At 41.1% G+C, this 14,241-nt stretch overlaps 1 protein-coding gene across 2 annotated transcripts in view; it reads left to right on the forward strand.

The window, feature by feature from the left end:
• cdh4 (cadherin 4, type 1, R-cadherin (retinal)) overlaps positions 1 to 8,413 on the forward strand; it is a 240,318-nt gene extending 231,905 nt beyond the window's left edge. For both annotated transcript variants that reach the window (XM_041224860.1, XM_041224861.1), the window contains 6 exons: positions 1,614 to 1,756; positions 4,981 to 5,205; positions 5,686 to 5,919; positions 6,086 to 6,225; positions 6,470 to 6,634; positions 6,895 to 8,413. In XM_041224860.1, coding sequence (XP_041080794.1) covers positions 1,614 to 1,756; positions 4,981 to 5,205; positions 5,686 to 5,919; positions 6,086 to 6,225; positions 6,470 to 6,634; positions 6,895 to 7,101 — 1,114 coding nt within the window. In that variant the 3' untranslated portion in view covers positions 7,102 to 8,413. The remainder of the gene's footprint in view (positions 1 to 1,613; positions 1,757 to 4,980; positions 5,206 to 5,685; positions 5,920 to 6,085; positions 6,226 to 6,469; positions 6,635 to 6,894) is intronic.
• Positions 8,414 to 14,241: the final 5,828 nt, after the last annotated feature.

Below are 14,241 nucleotides of genomic sequence, written 5' to 3' on the forward strand. Positions count from 1 at the left end.
TTATTTACCTACATAAGCAAATACATTTAAAGATCGAACACATTTAAAACGGTTGGAAAGTATGAAATATACCAGCCTGGTTCTCCTTGTCTAGGCCCTGCTCAGAGAAAAAAAAAAAAAAAAACTCTTCATAGAAATGATCTTAACAAGCTGTAGGGGAGTCACACTGGTAGGGTGCAGTATGCAGTCAGCTGCCATGAAGTTTGAAGGAAGTGACTGGTAATGACTTGGGAAATCCATGGTATTAATATTTCATGTTGCCCTACTGTTTGCTCCCTTCATGCAGAATATTACAGAAACACAGCCTGAGCAGAAAGAGTCCTTGGTTGTTGAAATAAGTTAGGGGTAATGTGCTGAGTCCAGCTTATATCTAGACAATAAGCAACATTAAACTTCAAAGACATGGGCACTACCAATACAACAGAAAACACTGGTGTCTTTGGTGTATATATAGATATACATTTATTCAAATTGTTTAAAAAGACAAGCCAACTGCAATGCAAGATCAGGCCAATCAGATTTAAAATGCAATACGTAAACACCATTGGTTGGTGGTATCAATAGTAACCCTACAACTAGATTACATTTTAATAGGCAATAGAGACAGCTCTGTTAACCCTTGTGTGTTTACCTGGTGTGAAGGCATGGTTGAAACCATATTCTTATCTGGAGGCCTGGCTTTGAGCCTGCCTCAGGTCACGCATTTGGTGGTCTAAATGTAACCAAACTTGCAAGTCCAAAGACTGAAAGACAGAGGTCACAAGTAAGAAACAATTACACCTGTGCTGTACCAAGGGTTTCTAACACCGTTAACCAAGCAAATTACCAAACATACATCTTCAGTCAATTCATTTCTGCAGCCTTTTTCCAATGCTTTGTCATCAGAAAGGCCCCTCATGTTAAGCAGCAGAGGTGATTGGTTTCAGTGATTTGTACAGAGAACTGGACAATTAGGTGAAATTGACTGCATGTTCAAGGCTGAGAAACTCGGAGAAGCCAATGCAGTTTTGAAGGTCTGCTTTTCACTGGCCATTGACAACAGCTTTATCAAGACTCAGCACTATGGGATAGACAGCATTCAATCTGAAAGCAATGCGGTTATGTGGAAAAAGCTGGGGCTTGGATGATTCTGAACCTCAGAGCCCTTGTGGAAGGAAGTAAATGTTTTGCTTTATGAGAAATGGGCAGAAACAAAGTGGTGCATTAGAACAAGGGTTTTAGTGGTCATTCTGAGAAAAAAAGTCTTAATTATGTGTTTATTTTCCAAGTGGATCAGGATATTACTCACTGAAACCTGGGTCTAATTCACTAAATACAGAGGTAATACAGAGAAACTGGAGAAAATAAAGAAAATACATTTTTAAAAAAGATAAACACAACTTGAACCAAATTACTGGAGTGAATTGAAATAAGATGTGGCATCTCAACTAAGAAATATCCAAAATAAATCACATAAAAGATGCAGTAATACATAAGTGTATGGAGTGTGGGGGAGTTGGGTGAAAGCCACGCTAGCCTTTAGTTAAATGTCAGATCCTATGAAGGAAAACTGTCAGTGGCTTGGAACACACGGAGGGAGAGAGTTCACTTATATTAATTCGTCTTGTCCCCAGGTACTCCAAGCTGTCAGATCCAGCAAATTGGCTGAACATTAATGCCACCAACGGTCAGATCACCACCACTGCAGTCCTGGATCGGGAGTCGGTCTATGTTAAAAATAACATTTACGAAGCCACCTTCCTAGCAGCCGACAATGGTAAGCACCTGCCTCTGCACCAGCGGCACTCTCTGATGCAGCCGGGACGAGCGAGGCTGTGACAGGCCTGTCACTTTGTGTTAGCTGTCCGATTTGATGAGGGAAGAGGGACACCCAAGTGAAGGGAAGGGACTACACTGGAGGTCATCGTGCACGGCTGTGGTGGAGATGGAGATGGAGAGTCTTGCCTGTTATAATGAGGTAGAGTTAGTGTCAGGGTGGAATCCAGGACAAGAAAGAAAATGCATTTGGATTTGACTGGAAATGACTGAAAAGCATCACCTAACCTAACTATCACCTAACTATCACATTAACTTCTGATACCCCAATAAAGTTCATATTAGCATTGAACACCACCATGCCAGTAAGTGAATTAGAGCAGTTATTTGGTTGTTTTATCCATTTTATACATACTGCCTTGATATTTCTCTCTGACTAACATTCAAATAGGAAAGAGCCCTTCTACAGTACATAAAAGCATGTACCATTCCATTTAACAAAGGTATAAACACCAATTAACAAAATGGCATCATGAAACAACTAAGGAACACTGTACTAACTCTACCAAACCACCCTGCCAGTTTAAACTACTTAAAAGTGTACCCCCTATAAGATTTGAAGCTTGTGCGCTGCGCCATCCAGTGGCCAGATGTGTGAAATGTCTGCACTCCCTTTAATCATGTTTTTACAAGAAGACATTTAGGAGCTCCTTGTATTACTTCTACTGCTTCTAGGGCTTTCTTGTGGATTCAAGTCTGAACTGCTGTCGTTCACAGTGTGCAGACAGCCTTTCTGTAGTGGGGGTGTCTTCAGAAGCAGAGCTGGAGGGATTTTGGTAATGCCCGCTTGGGGTATTGGTATTCCAAAAGTAAACACTCTCAGAGAATGCCTTCAAACCTGCCTTTAAAGCTACGTTCTCGTTGTCTATAAATAGCTTGTTTTAACCTGGATTTGATGTAGCAAGAATAAGACCATGATAGCTTTCTGCAGTTTGAAAAGACTTTAACAAATCTATAGTCAGTGTCGCAAAAGCTGTTAAACATTATTTTTTTTTTTTTGTCTGGTATTGATGAATTAATGAGACTATCGAAGGAAGTGGTTTAGTATATATATATATAGATATATATATATATATATATATATATATATATATATATATATGGTATATATCCAGTGAGTGAATCACTTAGAAGTTCAATATTATATAAATCAAAAGTAAACGAGAAACACTTTTAACTGGCCTGGACTTATGTTGAAAGGGTGCACTTTGTTAATATCAACAACTTCATCACACATTTACACAAGGAGCAGGGTCGGGATCAATACACTGAGCTGTCCAGAGCAGGGTAGAACATTAGATGTGTGAATTAGAATGCACCACAGGAGGGACCGAGCAATCAATCACCCACATTAGAATAAGTGAATTTGAACAGGTGCGTCTTACTAGCCCAGCGGATTTACCCAGCAGCAAGGAAAAAATCAATAAAATCTCCCAGATCCAAAGATTGCAGAGGTAGGGGCAGAATGCAGAGGTTGTCATGGAAATATATATTTTTTTAAAACTCAAACAGGCACCAGAGCCTACTGTATGACTGCTCTGTCGCAGCTTCGCTCACAGCTAGACCCTTCTTAAGTGGCAAAAAGTTTTCAACAGAGAGACAAAATCCAGAATCTCTGAAGCCGTTTGTTTAATTGGTGTTTTAATTAGAGCTCACTGACTTAAAAGGGTTAACACTTGGCAGAGATGGAAATATGAATACCACTGGATAATATTTTGAGCTGTTCTGGGTTTTATGTTAAACTCAGTCACAAAAACATGAACAAAACACATGAACTTGTGCTTTTGATATTTTATTTTTATATCATCATCGCTGAACAAATGTAAAATCTTTGTATCTGATATTTAGCTACATCTTGCGAAGTTTGTATATTGTGATTCATCTATGTATAGAAAACTATATACAGTAGAGCAAAGTGGTTACTTACATTAGAAATAACACTAGGTGGTTATGTCTCTGGTGTTTGTGGGGCCCCAGCTGTCAGCCTGTCTGCATTTTTAAAAAGGGCTGTCCACACAAGGACTGAGATTCGACTATTCAAAATTAACAGAATTTATAGAATAGAAAGCTGGGCCATCTACAGTAATGGAGAACAGAAATGAGTAACACCCAGAAGTGGCTTTAATTTAAATGCAATTCACTGCTTAACGACAACCCATATATTTACAAGCAACATTTAATTGTGGTGGTCAATCAGGACAAACAATTTCACAAGTACAATCGTGCCTCAACGTTACCAGGGCTGAAGCTATAGCAGGGAGATTAATTCTCAGATCAGACACTTTCTTAAAGAGGAAATGAGTCCTAGAGAGTGATTCCCTCTATACAGCTTGGTACAAAATGTACCTCTGGGCCAATGTCATCCCTGTTGAGCTATCCTTACAAGACCATTGTGAAATAGTTAAAGCAAGTATTAGAAGTTGTATATCACTGTTAGCGCTGGAGTTCTTTCTTTTACACTGATTTACTGATAGCTGGAGGCATTTGAAGTCTGTGCATGCATATTTTGTTCCACTGCAGAAACTAGTCCCGTCTTATTGTTCTGTTCAATCAAATGTAATCAGAACAGGCTGTCAGATGTGTATAAATCTCTTTATTATTCCCAGCGTTGGGTACAGGGAGCAGATTATGTATCACAGCGCAGTGTTTCTGCTTCTCAGGATTTTAAGATCAAAATTGGATATGTTCTACGCTGTGCCTGAAGGTCTGGATGATCCGAGGAACACAATGCTGTTTTGTTGTGAGCTTTTTTATCAGTGTCATTTTTAGACATAGACTTCTCCTCTTTTATAATGCTGTAGACAGGAGTCATAGTTAAGAGACTGAGTTATTGTGTTCTGTCATAGAACAAGAATGAAAGTGCTGGTGGAATGGCATTATGGAGCAAATGGGAGCCATGACTATAACACATTATAACTTGTTCTGCGCTATAAAGGGTCGTCCTGTACTTGATTTTGAAAAACACAGTTCAATACAATTGGTGAAGGGACCTTACAGTAAAATGCAGTACATGTCAAATGTACTTTTAACATTTCTTAAATTAAAATTGACCATGTTTGAGGGGTGATCTAGTGAGATTGCTGAATTTGAAAATTAGCAGCAGCAGCAGTTCCAAAATTTCACAGCGGTTCAAAAAGAAGTCCCTGTCTCTGTTGTTTCTCCCAGGCTTTCCCGCAGCAAGTGGTACAGGCACGCTTCAGATCTACCTCATTGACGTCAATGACAATGCTCCCGAGCTGCTGCCCAAAGAGGCCCAGATTTGTGAGAAGCCCAACACCAACTCCATCAACATCACGGCTGCTGACGCAGACATCGACCCCAATGTGGGGCCCTTCGTCTTCGAGCTGTCAAGCAGAGTGCGCCGCAACTGGACCATCTCCCGACTCAGTGGTGAGGGGGCAGTGGCTTAGTAGATAGCTTCGCTGCACAGAACAATCATTCGATTATTCAGATTGAGATTTGAAATCAGGTGCTGACCGTCATTGGTGTTGATTGGGCTATTTTGACATTCAAAATTAAACACGTGAATGGGTTTGTGATGGCTGCTGCTTTCTTAGGCTCTGTGGACAACAGCAATTATCGCAAATCCAAGCAGCTGTATCCTCACTTGTTTAATTTTGAATGGTAAATCAACCCCAGTGAACCCCACCTCCAAAGAATGGGTTTGTGTAGCTCTAGTGCATGGAAAGGGTGGGGTGGTATTGGAATCAGGCTCAATTCATTACAAGTGAAATTAATTTGAAGGGCTCAATTTAGGCCTCAGTCAACAAAAGTCCAAATCAAAAAACAGTTGACTAATATAATTAGTAGGGGTTGTGACATAGAAGTGTTTTAATGTAGGAAGGGTAAACCTGTCTTGGTGAACCTCAGGTGACTACGCCCAGCTGAGCCTGCGCATCATGTTTCTGGAGTCAGGAGTGTACGACGTGCCCATCATTATCACAGACTCGGGAAACCCCCCGCTGTCCAACACCTCAGTTATCAAAGTGAAGGTGTGCCCCTGCGACGAGAATGGAGACTGCACCACCATTGGGGCCGTGGCATCAACTGGGCTTGGCACTGGAGCCATCATTGCGATCCTCATCTGTATCATCATACTGCTCAGTAAGTACACACCCAGCTCTGCAAGTACAGCTAATCTATAATCTATAATCTCTTTTTTTTTTTTTAAGCGTCATCTAGGCTGATGTAGATGTGTAGTGTCTTCAAAGAATGAACGTGTTTATGCTTAAGGGAATAAAAAAAAAACAAAGAGTTTCTCCCATTCCAGCCATGGTGCTCCTCTTCGTGGTGTGGATGAAGAGGCGGGAGAAGGAGAGACAGACCAAACAGCTCCTGATCGACCCCGAGGACGACGTACGAGACAACATCCTGAAATATGATGAAGAAGGCGGTGGCGAGGAGGACCAGGTCAGCTCAGATGTATTGCATCTACCTAGTCTTGTGTGAACTGACTTGCCAGTGTATAAAATAATTCTCCACTGCAGGTCTTCACCACCCCTGGTACACAGCCCCCCACCACCTATTAATTTATTACAAACCGTTGACCTCAGGGTTGATAATCTGTAACGGTTATTGCGTTGTATTCAGGAAAAGGTTGCCCTCTCGTCCTTTCCCTGACTTCTGTTCCTCTCCCTCTCCACCCTGATTTCAGGATTATGACCTGAGCCAGCTCCAGCAGCCCGAGTCCCTGGATCACATCATCAGCAAGCCCCCTGGGATCAGGAGGGTGGACGAGAGACCTGTGGGAGCCGAGCCCCAGTACCCCATCCGACCGGTCGTCCCCCACCCCGGGGACATTGGGGATTTCATCAACGAAGTACAGAGATAGTCTCTTTCCCCAAACCTTAAACTGCATCCTTACTGCCTTGAACTGGTTTGATCTTTGCCCTTTAATGTATGGTTATGCTTACGCAGGGCTCTGAGAGAAAACTGTGCTGGACTTGCACCAGGCTGCATTATAATTTAAATCAATTGGAACAGTAAATCTACGTGAGGCAAGACATGGGTGAAGTTGGGGAATACCTTTCTCGCTCTCTCTCCAGATCTAACGCACACTCGCTCTTCCTGTCCTTTCAGGGCCTCAGAGCTGCGGATAACGACCCGACGGCACCTCCCTATGACTCGCTCCTGGTGTTCGACTACGAAGGAAGCGGCTCGACAGCGGGCTCTGTAAGCTCACTCAACTCATCCAGCACCGGCGACCAGGACTACGACTATCTCAGCGACTGGGGCCCGCGCTTCAGGAAGCTAGCAGACATGTACGGGGGCGGAGATGAAGACTAAGTGACCTCAACCAGCGAGGCGAAGACGACGCTCCAGAAACCAACCAACCAAGAGTGAGGACTGTACAGAGGCAGCTTTTTAATCAATGTCCCCTGCTGACAGTAAAACAAGCAAAAACAAATGTGTTTTATTTATTTTATTTTTTTGTGTCATTGTTTTTTTCTTCTCTTTTTAGAATATATAAGCTGTCTAATAGCATGAATGAACGCTTGTTGTCTTAGCTGCATTGTTCTATTTCGATGCAGGCAGCAGGGAGGTGCATTATTTTGCTTGAAACCTTCGCTTTATCATTAAAGAGAGTGAAAGGCATTCTTTCTTAACTTGAATTCCTTAGAACAGAAGCACTGTTGTCAAAGTGCCTTTTTCGGTGCGTTTTATCGGATTCCCGCTATCTCAGGATTGAACGTCATTCAAATGGCTCGGGCAGCACTCTCTCCCTCTTTGACCCTGAAAAAAAAAAAAAAAAACTAGTTGGTAATATAAGAAAAAAAAATTAATTAAAAAAAAAAAGTTTTGCATTTTATTTTCAGATTGCCTTTAAAAAAAAAAAAAAAAAAAAAAAGTAGTGAATAAAAAACAAGTGGTTTGTGCAACTATAAACAGCCATCTTCATCCCTGAAGCAAACAAAAAAGTTAGGACAAACTGAACACCCCCACTCCCCTTCCCCACAGAGGTGTCATTATGAATTGTGTCTGTGATGCAGTATGGGGCTTTTATTTACTGTGAGTCTGAATATTCAGGACAGTAGATTATTGAAACCATTTGGTAAATGATCCTTGCTGCTGTTAAGCAGGTCAGAAGCACATTCTTGTAAATACATTCAAAATGATGCTATTATCAGGTAAACAGAAGCTTCTGTTATACTTTTGGTGGCACATAGTCAGTTAAAACAATGATCCAATGAGAGTTGTTGGTTGTAATATTTGATGAAGTATGGGTTTTATGTTACAGCAAGCTGACAAACATTCATAACTACGGTAAGGCATACTGTGTATAAATACACACAAGAATATAAATAAACGCGGTGCAGCGAGGGTCTGTTGAATCCTAAAACAAACGTTATACCTTCCGCTATACAGGGTCATCTAGTTCAGTGGAACTGTTGTGTGTTTGAGATTTAGCTAACTTCTATTACCTTGCTGTGTAAACTATCATATTTAACCTGCTGGGTTGCACACACTCAATTCTAAAAGTCTTAACTACACTTTAAAAAAGGCATGTATGATCTTGACGGCACTGGAAGCCAAATTAGTTCTGCTTCTTTGATTTAGACATTTAGACCACTTTTTTGTCCTGATAAAGTGAAGCGGGGGGGGGGGGGGGGGGGGGGGGGGGGACGTATAAGAATCTGGTGCAGATGGTGGTCTAGAGTATGACTTTGTCAAGTGAAAAATATGCATGAAGATTCCAAAGGTTTTAAGGGGGGGGGGGGGGGGGGGGGGGGGTGGGGGGGGGGGGTGGGGGGGGGGGGGGGGGAGGGGTGGTGGGGGGGGGGGGGGGGGGGGTGAGGGGGGGGGGGGGGGGGATGTGGTGGGGGGGGGGGGGTGGGGGGGTGGGGGGGGGGGGGGGGGGGGGGGGGGGGCGGGGGGGGGGGGGGGGGGGGGGGGGGGGGGGGGGGGGGGGGGGGGGCTGGGGGGGGTGGTGGTGGGGGGGGCGGGGGGAGGGGGGGGGGGGGGGGGGGGGGGGGGGTGGGGGGGGGGGGGGTGGGGGGGGGGGGGGGGGGGGGGGCAGGGGGGGGGGGGGGGGGGGGGGGGGGGGGGGGGGGGGGGGGGGGGGGGGGGAAACGGATAAGACTGCAAAGTAAAAGACATTAATTCACCAAGTTCGAGTGTTTATTTATTTATTTTTTTGGGGGGGGGTTGTATACTGTAAATTAACTGTTTTTAAGTATTACAGAATGAACTGCTTACCTTACTGTTCTGTGTGCCGGAAGAGCGCTGAAGTGTGGGGTCCTACTGCTGAAAGTTCCTCAAGTTCATGGTGTGGTGTGCAGCCATTGAATAACTGCTTTTTGTCAGATGTCAAGTATCCACTGCCATGGTAGAGTTTCCCATCAGTGACAGCTACAGGAAAAAGGCGTGGTGCCTTCACATGCAAATTATAAAACAAATCATTCATATTCCATTGTCAACTTCAGCTTCTGTGCGTGCAACTAATTAGTGCTAGTTTTTTTACCTTCTAGATTGGAGGAAAACCCTGGGGCTGCTTGAGCATTCTGAAATTGAGTTCATGCCTCAGCTTCTGCCTCATACATTGTGAATATGCACAACGTTGCTGGGTGTTAGATTACTGTATAGCTAGCAAGAGTAGAAGAGTCAGAGGTCTGTCAAACTTTATTTTATTTAGTTTATTTGTATTTTCCATATAATTGTAGTACCATTTGGATCTTGCAGTGTGTGTTATTTTATTTTTTGTGCATGCTCAATTTGAGCTTGATTCATAGTACAGCAGCTCTCCAGCCCACAAAAAACAAACAGTTGGCACATACGTTGTCTCAGTTCAGAGAAAAAGCGGATACACAGAGTTGCATTTAAAATGATTTTTACTTTGTGTAAACTAAACTGAACTTCCAAGAGTTCATTAAAATGCTCAGAATTAGCAGGGTGCCATTTAGCTTGTGTTGCTAGTTCTGAAGTGCACCTTTTTAATGAAAGCACTGACTGAAGGACTAACCACATCTTTATTCAGATCAGGACTGTCGTGTGGCTGGTTTCACAGACCCAAATCTACCATTAGGCAGTGCAATGTTGGTGTTATAAGGGTCGGTGAAACCAGTTGTTAGTATGTAAAAATATAATGTGTGTAAGTCCCATTACAATATACCAATATATTGGGCGCAAATACACAAACAGAATCACTTGAACATCTCTATAGGAGGTTACGGGGTGTAGTAATATTATTATTCATGAATCATGAAATATGAATTGTGTTTTCAATATAGCCCAAACAGTTAGAAGTGCTCTAGATGCTGCTGAATTAAAAAGGTACTTGTGACGCAGTAGCAAAGGGATGACACGGAGAATGTTAACAGGGACTCAGAAACAATGAGCCTCAGCAAAGGAATTGTCTTTTTCCACAAGGTTGGATTTTCACATAAAATCACAAACTGGCTCAGAAATCCAGAACTGCTTTTTAATCAGACTGCAGGTCAATTTCATGAGCCTGGGGGAGAGTGGGGTAATTAAAAGCTTGGTAAGAAGTAAATTACTGTAATCCTATAGGAGCACAATTAGCATACCAAGTTGCTTTTTTATAGTTTCCCAAACTAGCAACGGTGAATCCTTATCTATTACAGCTTTAAATTGGTCCCTTAGTGTTTTTAACACAGGTCTGTAAAGAAGGGATCCTTGTTTCATATCTCAGCTGAGCCACTGGTTTAACACCATAGGAGGGGGTGGACTTCATTTACAGGCTTTTTAAATCATCTGAACAGATTACATACTATAATCAGAGAAATACACTTAGAGGTCTTTTATAACCTTGGAACACGAACCAGAGCTGTGCTTTGTTAAGGACAAAGGTCACGGTGCAGTATTTCACCAATGGTACTAGATCATTAACCCTTCCTATGTGTCCCTTTGGCAGAGAGAAGGATTGCCCAGTGGAGTTGCTGCCACTTTAACAAAAGTGAAGCAAGATGTATTGTTGCTGATTTTCAAATTCCCAAAGCATAAAACTCAAGACTGTAGAGAATTTAAAAAAAAAAAAAAAAAGGGATAAAGCTAGGGTCAACTCATTTGGAAAAATTAAGAGCATATAATTAGAGTCAGACACACAATTAATTAACCTTCTGACGCTACTCACCATAGTGTGTACATAATGTAGTAATTGCTTGAAGCTTAAAATACAAGAACAAATATACATGTAAGATTGGAGCTTTTTTTTTTGCATGTGTCTTTTTATAAATGGACAAAATGATAATTATAATAAATTAATAATAAGAATTAGAAATAATAATGTATTATTATCATTATTATTATTATTATTATTATTATTATTATTATTATTATTATTATTGATAATAAACAAAAATTTATAATGTGTAGCAGCCCGCATGACTGTGGTTGTTTTCCACAACTTGCATTGAACACACAATCACTGCACAGTTAACAAGTTCAAATAAGTTTTTTGCAAACTGTCAACAGCACAACTATTTTGTATTGTTGTTTGTACCATTTTGTACCAAAAATAAGTAAAATGTAAAGGAAAAAAAAGTTAAAAAAAGGGAAGAGTATTCTTGTTTTAAGTGTGTGTTTATAGTGCCATTAAGATCTTGATTTCAACCCCATAAATGGTCTTGCTGATTTATAATGTACAAAAAAGGTCAAACAAACAAAAAAATAAAAAATAAACTGGTGCATTGGCACCTGACCCTGTGTTATAAATAAAGTTCCCCTTTTAAAAACGCTTGATGTTTTCTGGTTTATTTCTCGTAGAGCTCTTCTCAAGGTAAACACATGGTAAAGTAGTGGACATACTGCTTCAATCATGCTCCCATCAAAATGACTGCCGTTATATTGATGGTTTCTAACAGTTTTTAAGGGTATACGAAAACATCTCCACAGGAACAATGGTTGACCATCTTGCCACTACCACAAAACTGCAGCCCACCAGCAAAAAGCAGCTGTCATTCTTGAAGCATTTAAATAACACAGAGAAAGAGATAAATCTTTCCAACGCATCCATCTGGAAATGTGCGAAGATTAAAATAATGTGTCGCTCTATCCCTTCTCCTTGAAGCACCCAAGAGTGCTTAAACTACATCAGCAAAAACTGAAGAATAAAAAACACCTCTGCTAGCAAGATTATATTGGGGGGAAAAAAAGCAAGTAACCTTTTCTTGTTCCTTGTCCTGCTCCCTGTCGCCCACCCGCCCTTAATTCCATTGTGAAATGTTGATTTCTCTTTCATGCCAACTCAACCCCCTTGAATTGCACAACTGTGTATCTTTATCAAGAGGAACAATGACAGTGCACGAGCAAAGCTAAACCCTTGTTATAAACTTCTCACTGGCAGCTATACCAGTAGTGGCCCAGCAAGGCACGAGTAATCTCCCAGCATTTACTTGAGTGTAATTCCCCCTGCCTATGAAATCTAATGTCAATGTATAGCAGTAAAGCCTGCACAATCAGCACTAGATTGAAGACATATCTGTTTTTTCAAAGCTGGAAAGCTCATTGTGGATCTTTTAAAATGTAATTCTGAAGCACCCTATGGCATCTTGGCACAAATGCGCTACTAGACTAACTCGCCAATGTAAAAGTACGGTAGCATTTGGAGGGGGCACTGTTTGAGGCACATTGCATACAGAGAACAAGTTTTCAGTAGAAACTATGAATGGCTTGTGTTTTAATTCCACTTTGCACTTAGATTAATTACACTATGTAGCACAATTTTTGTTCCTGGGTAGTAAGTGTTATTTCCTAATTGCTTATGCCTCAAAAGTATAGAAAATGGCTATTATTCCCCACAAACTTTGCTTTTGTGACCAGGACAGTGATATTTCAAAATATCACTATTTCCAATGGGAAAATGGGCAAATGTGTGTCTTTTCATTCACATAAAGTCAGAAAAAAACAGCATATGAATCCAAATGAACATGTATTTATACTAAAGTAATACAAAAATGACTACAAAAGATTTAGAAGTGAGTAGTTTTTCGAGATTTACGATTATGCTGTAAATACAGTAAAATTGTAAATCTCGAAAAACTACTCACTTCTAAATCTTTTGTAGTCATTTTTGTATTACTTTAGTATAAATACATGTTCATTTGGATTCATATGCTGTTTTTTTCTGACTTTATGTGAATGAAAAGACACACATTTGCCCATTTTCCCATTGGAAATAGTGATATTTTGAAATATCACTGTCCTGGTCACAAAAGCAAAGTTTGTGGGGAATAATAGCCATTTTCTATACTTTTGAGGCATAAGCAATTAGGAAATAACACTTACTACCCAGGAACAAAAAAAAAAAAAAATTTGTTACATGGTGTTATTCGAAATCAATGGCGAGAATAAGTCACGTAGTCGCAGAGTCACGAAATCTATAGCAGCATTTTTTTTTCCCACATTCCGATTTCTCTCACCAGAGAAAGGCTTGTCACTAATCCAGATTTCATGCAGTTATTGGCCATCCAAGACAAGAGATTAGTAACTCTCAGCACTCCACTGCCATAAAGAGACTAAGCGAAGTTCATCGAGACCCATTCTTTCAGGAAAGCAGCTGTGGGGGCTGAATTAAGAACTTAAAACAGGCGACGGATCGACAGCACGGACGATGGAAGCCTTTTGGTTGAAAGCACAGCAAACATCTCAATCTCTCTCTCTCTCTCTCCTTCCCCCTTTTTGGCATGGTGTTGGCATGAGCAGCAGTTTTGTTTTGCCGTTTTGGTGCCCAGCTGCACAAGGCAAACCATTACTTTTCTTTAGTCTTTGAAAGATTCTTATTGTATGTATGTAATGATCTATGAATGCATACAACAATAATCTTTAAGACACTTGTGAAGAAAAGTAATAATGTGTATTGTTCCTCTTCTCTCAGGCAGCAACATTCCTGCTTTGCACTCTCCTCCTCCCTCTGCAGGGCACGTCTTCTCCTCCTCCATCTGTGGAAACAGAGTCATCTCCTGCAGTGCTAGGATCCTAACTCAGACATTCAATTATTACACAACAACAGACCAATCCAGCCCAACTCAAACCATGTACCTAACCTCAACCATGCAGTTATCCTAATATAACCGAGTAGGCTGCTTTACCTGTGCTGGACCAGCCACACTCATATCCAAAAACGCTGCATACATTAAATAACCAAGCCACATCACCTGGTAAGATTGGGAATGATTACCTTGGCCAGCACACAGACAAGCCAATGCTGATCATGTATATTCCATCTGTAAGCAGGCACTTTATTTTGCACAATAGGAAAGTATTCCTGTACTGACTTGATGCATTTACAGTAAGGATTTTGTGAAGCTGTAGTTTTTTGGGTTTTTTTTTAAGTGAATGTCAAATACAAATCTTTTGGGCATATTACATTTAATCTTTAATGTGTTTTGGCACGTCTTGCATTTATCGCTGAAGTGGATTTGGAGTTCTAGGTGGATTGCAGACATTCCGGTACATGGAGTATCAATG

This window comes from Polyodon spathula, chromosome 23 (assembly GCF_017654505.1).
Source record: "Polyodon spathula isolate WHYD16114869_AA chromosome 23, ASM1765450v1, whole genome shotgun sequence".
Classification (NCBI taxonomy): Eukaryota; Metazoa; Chordata; class Actinopteri; order Acipenseriformes; family Polyodontidae; genus Polyodon; species Polyodon spathula.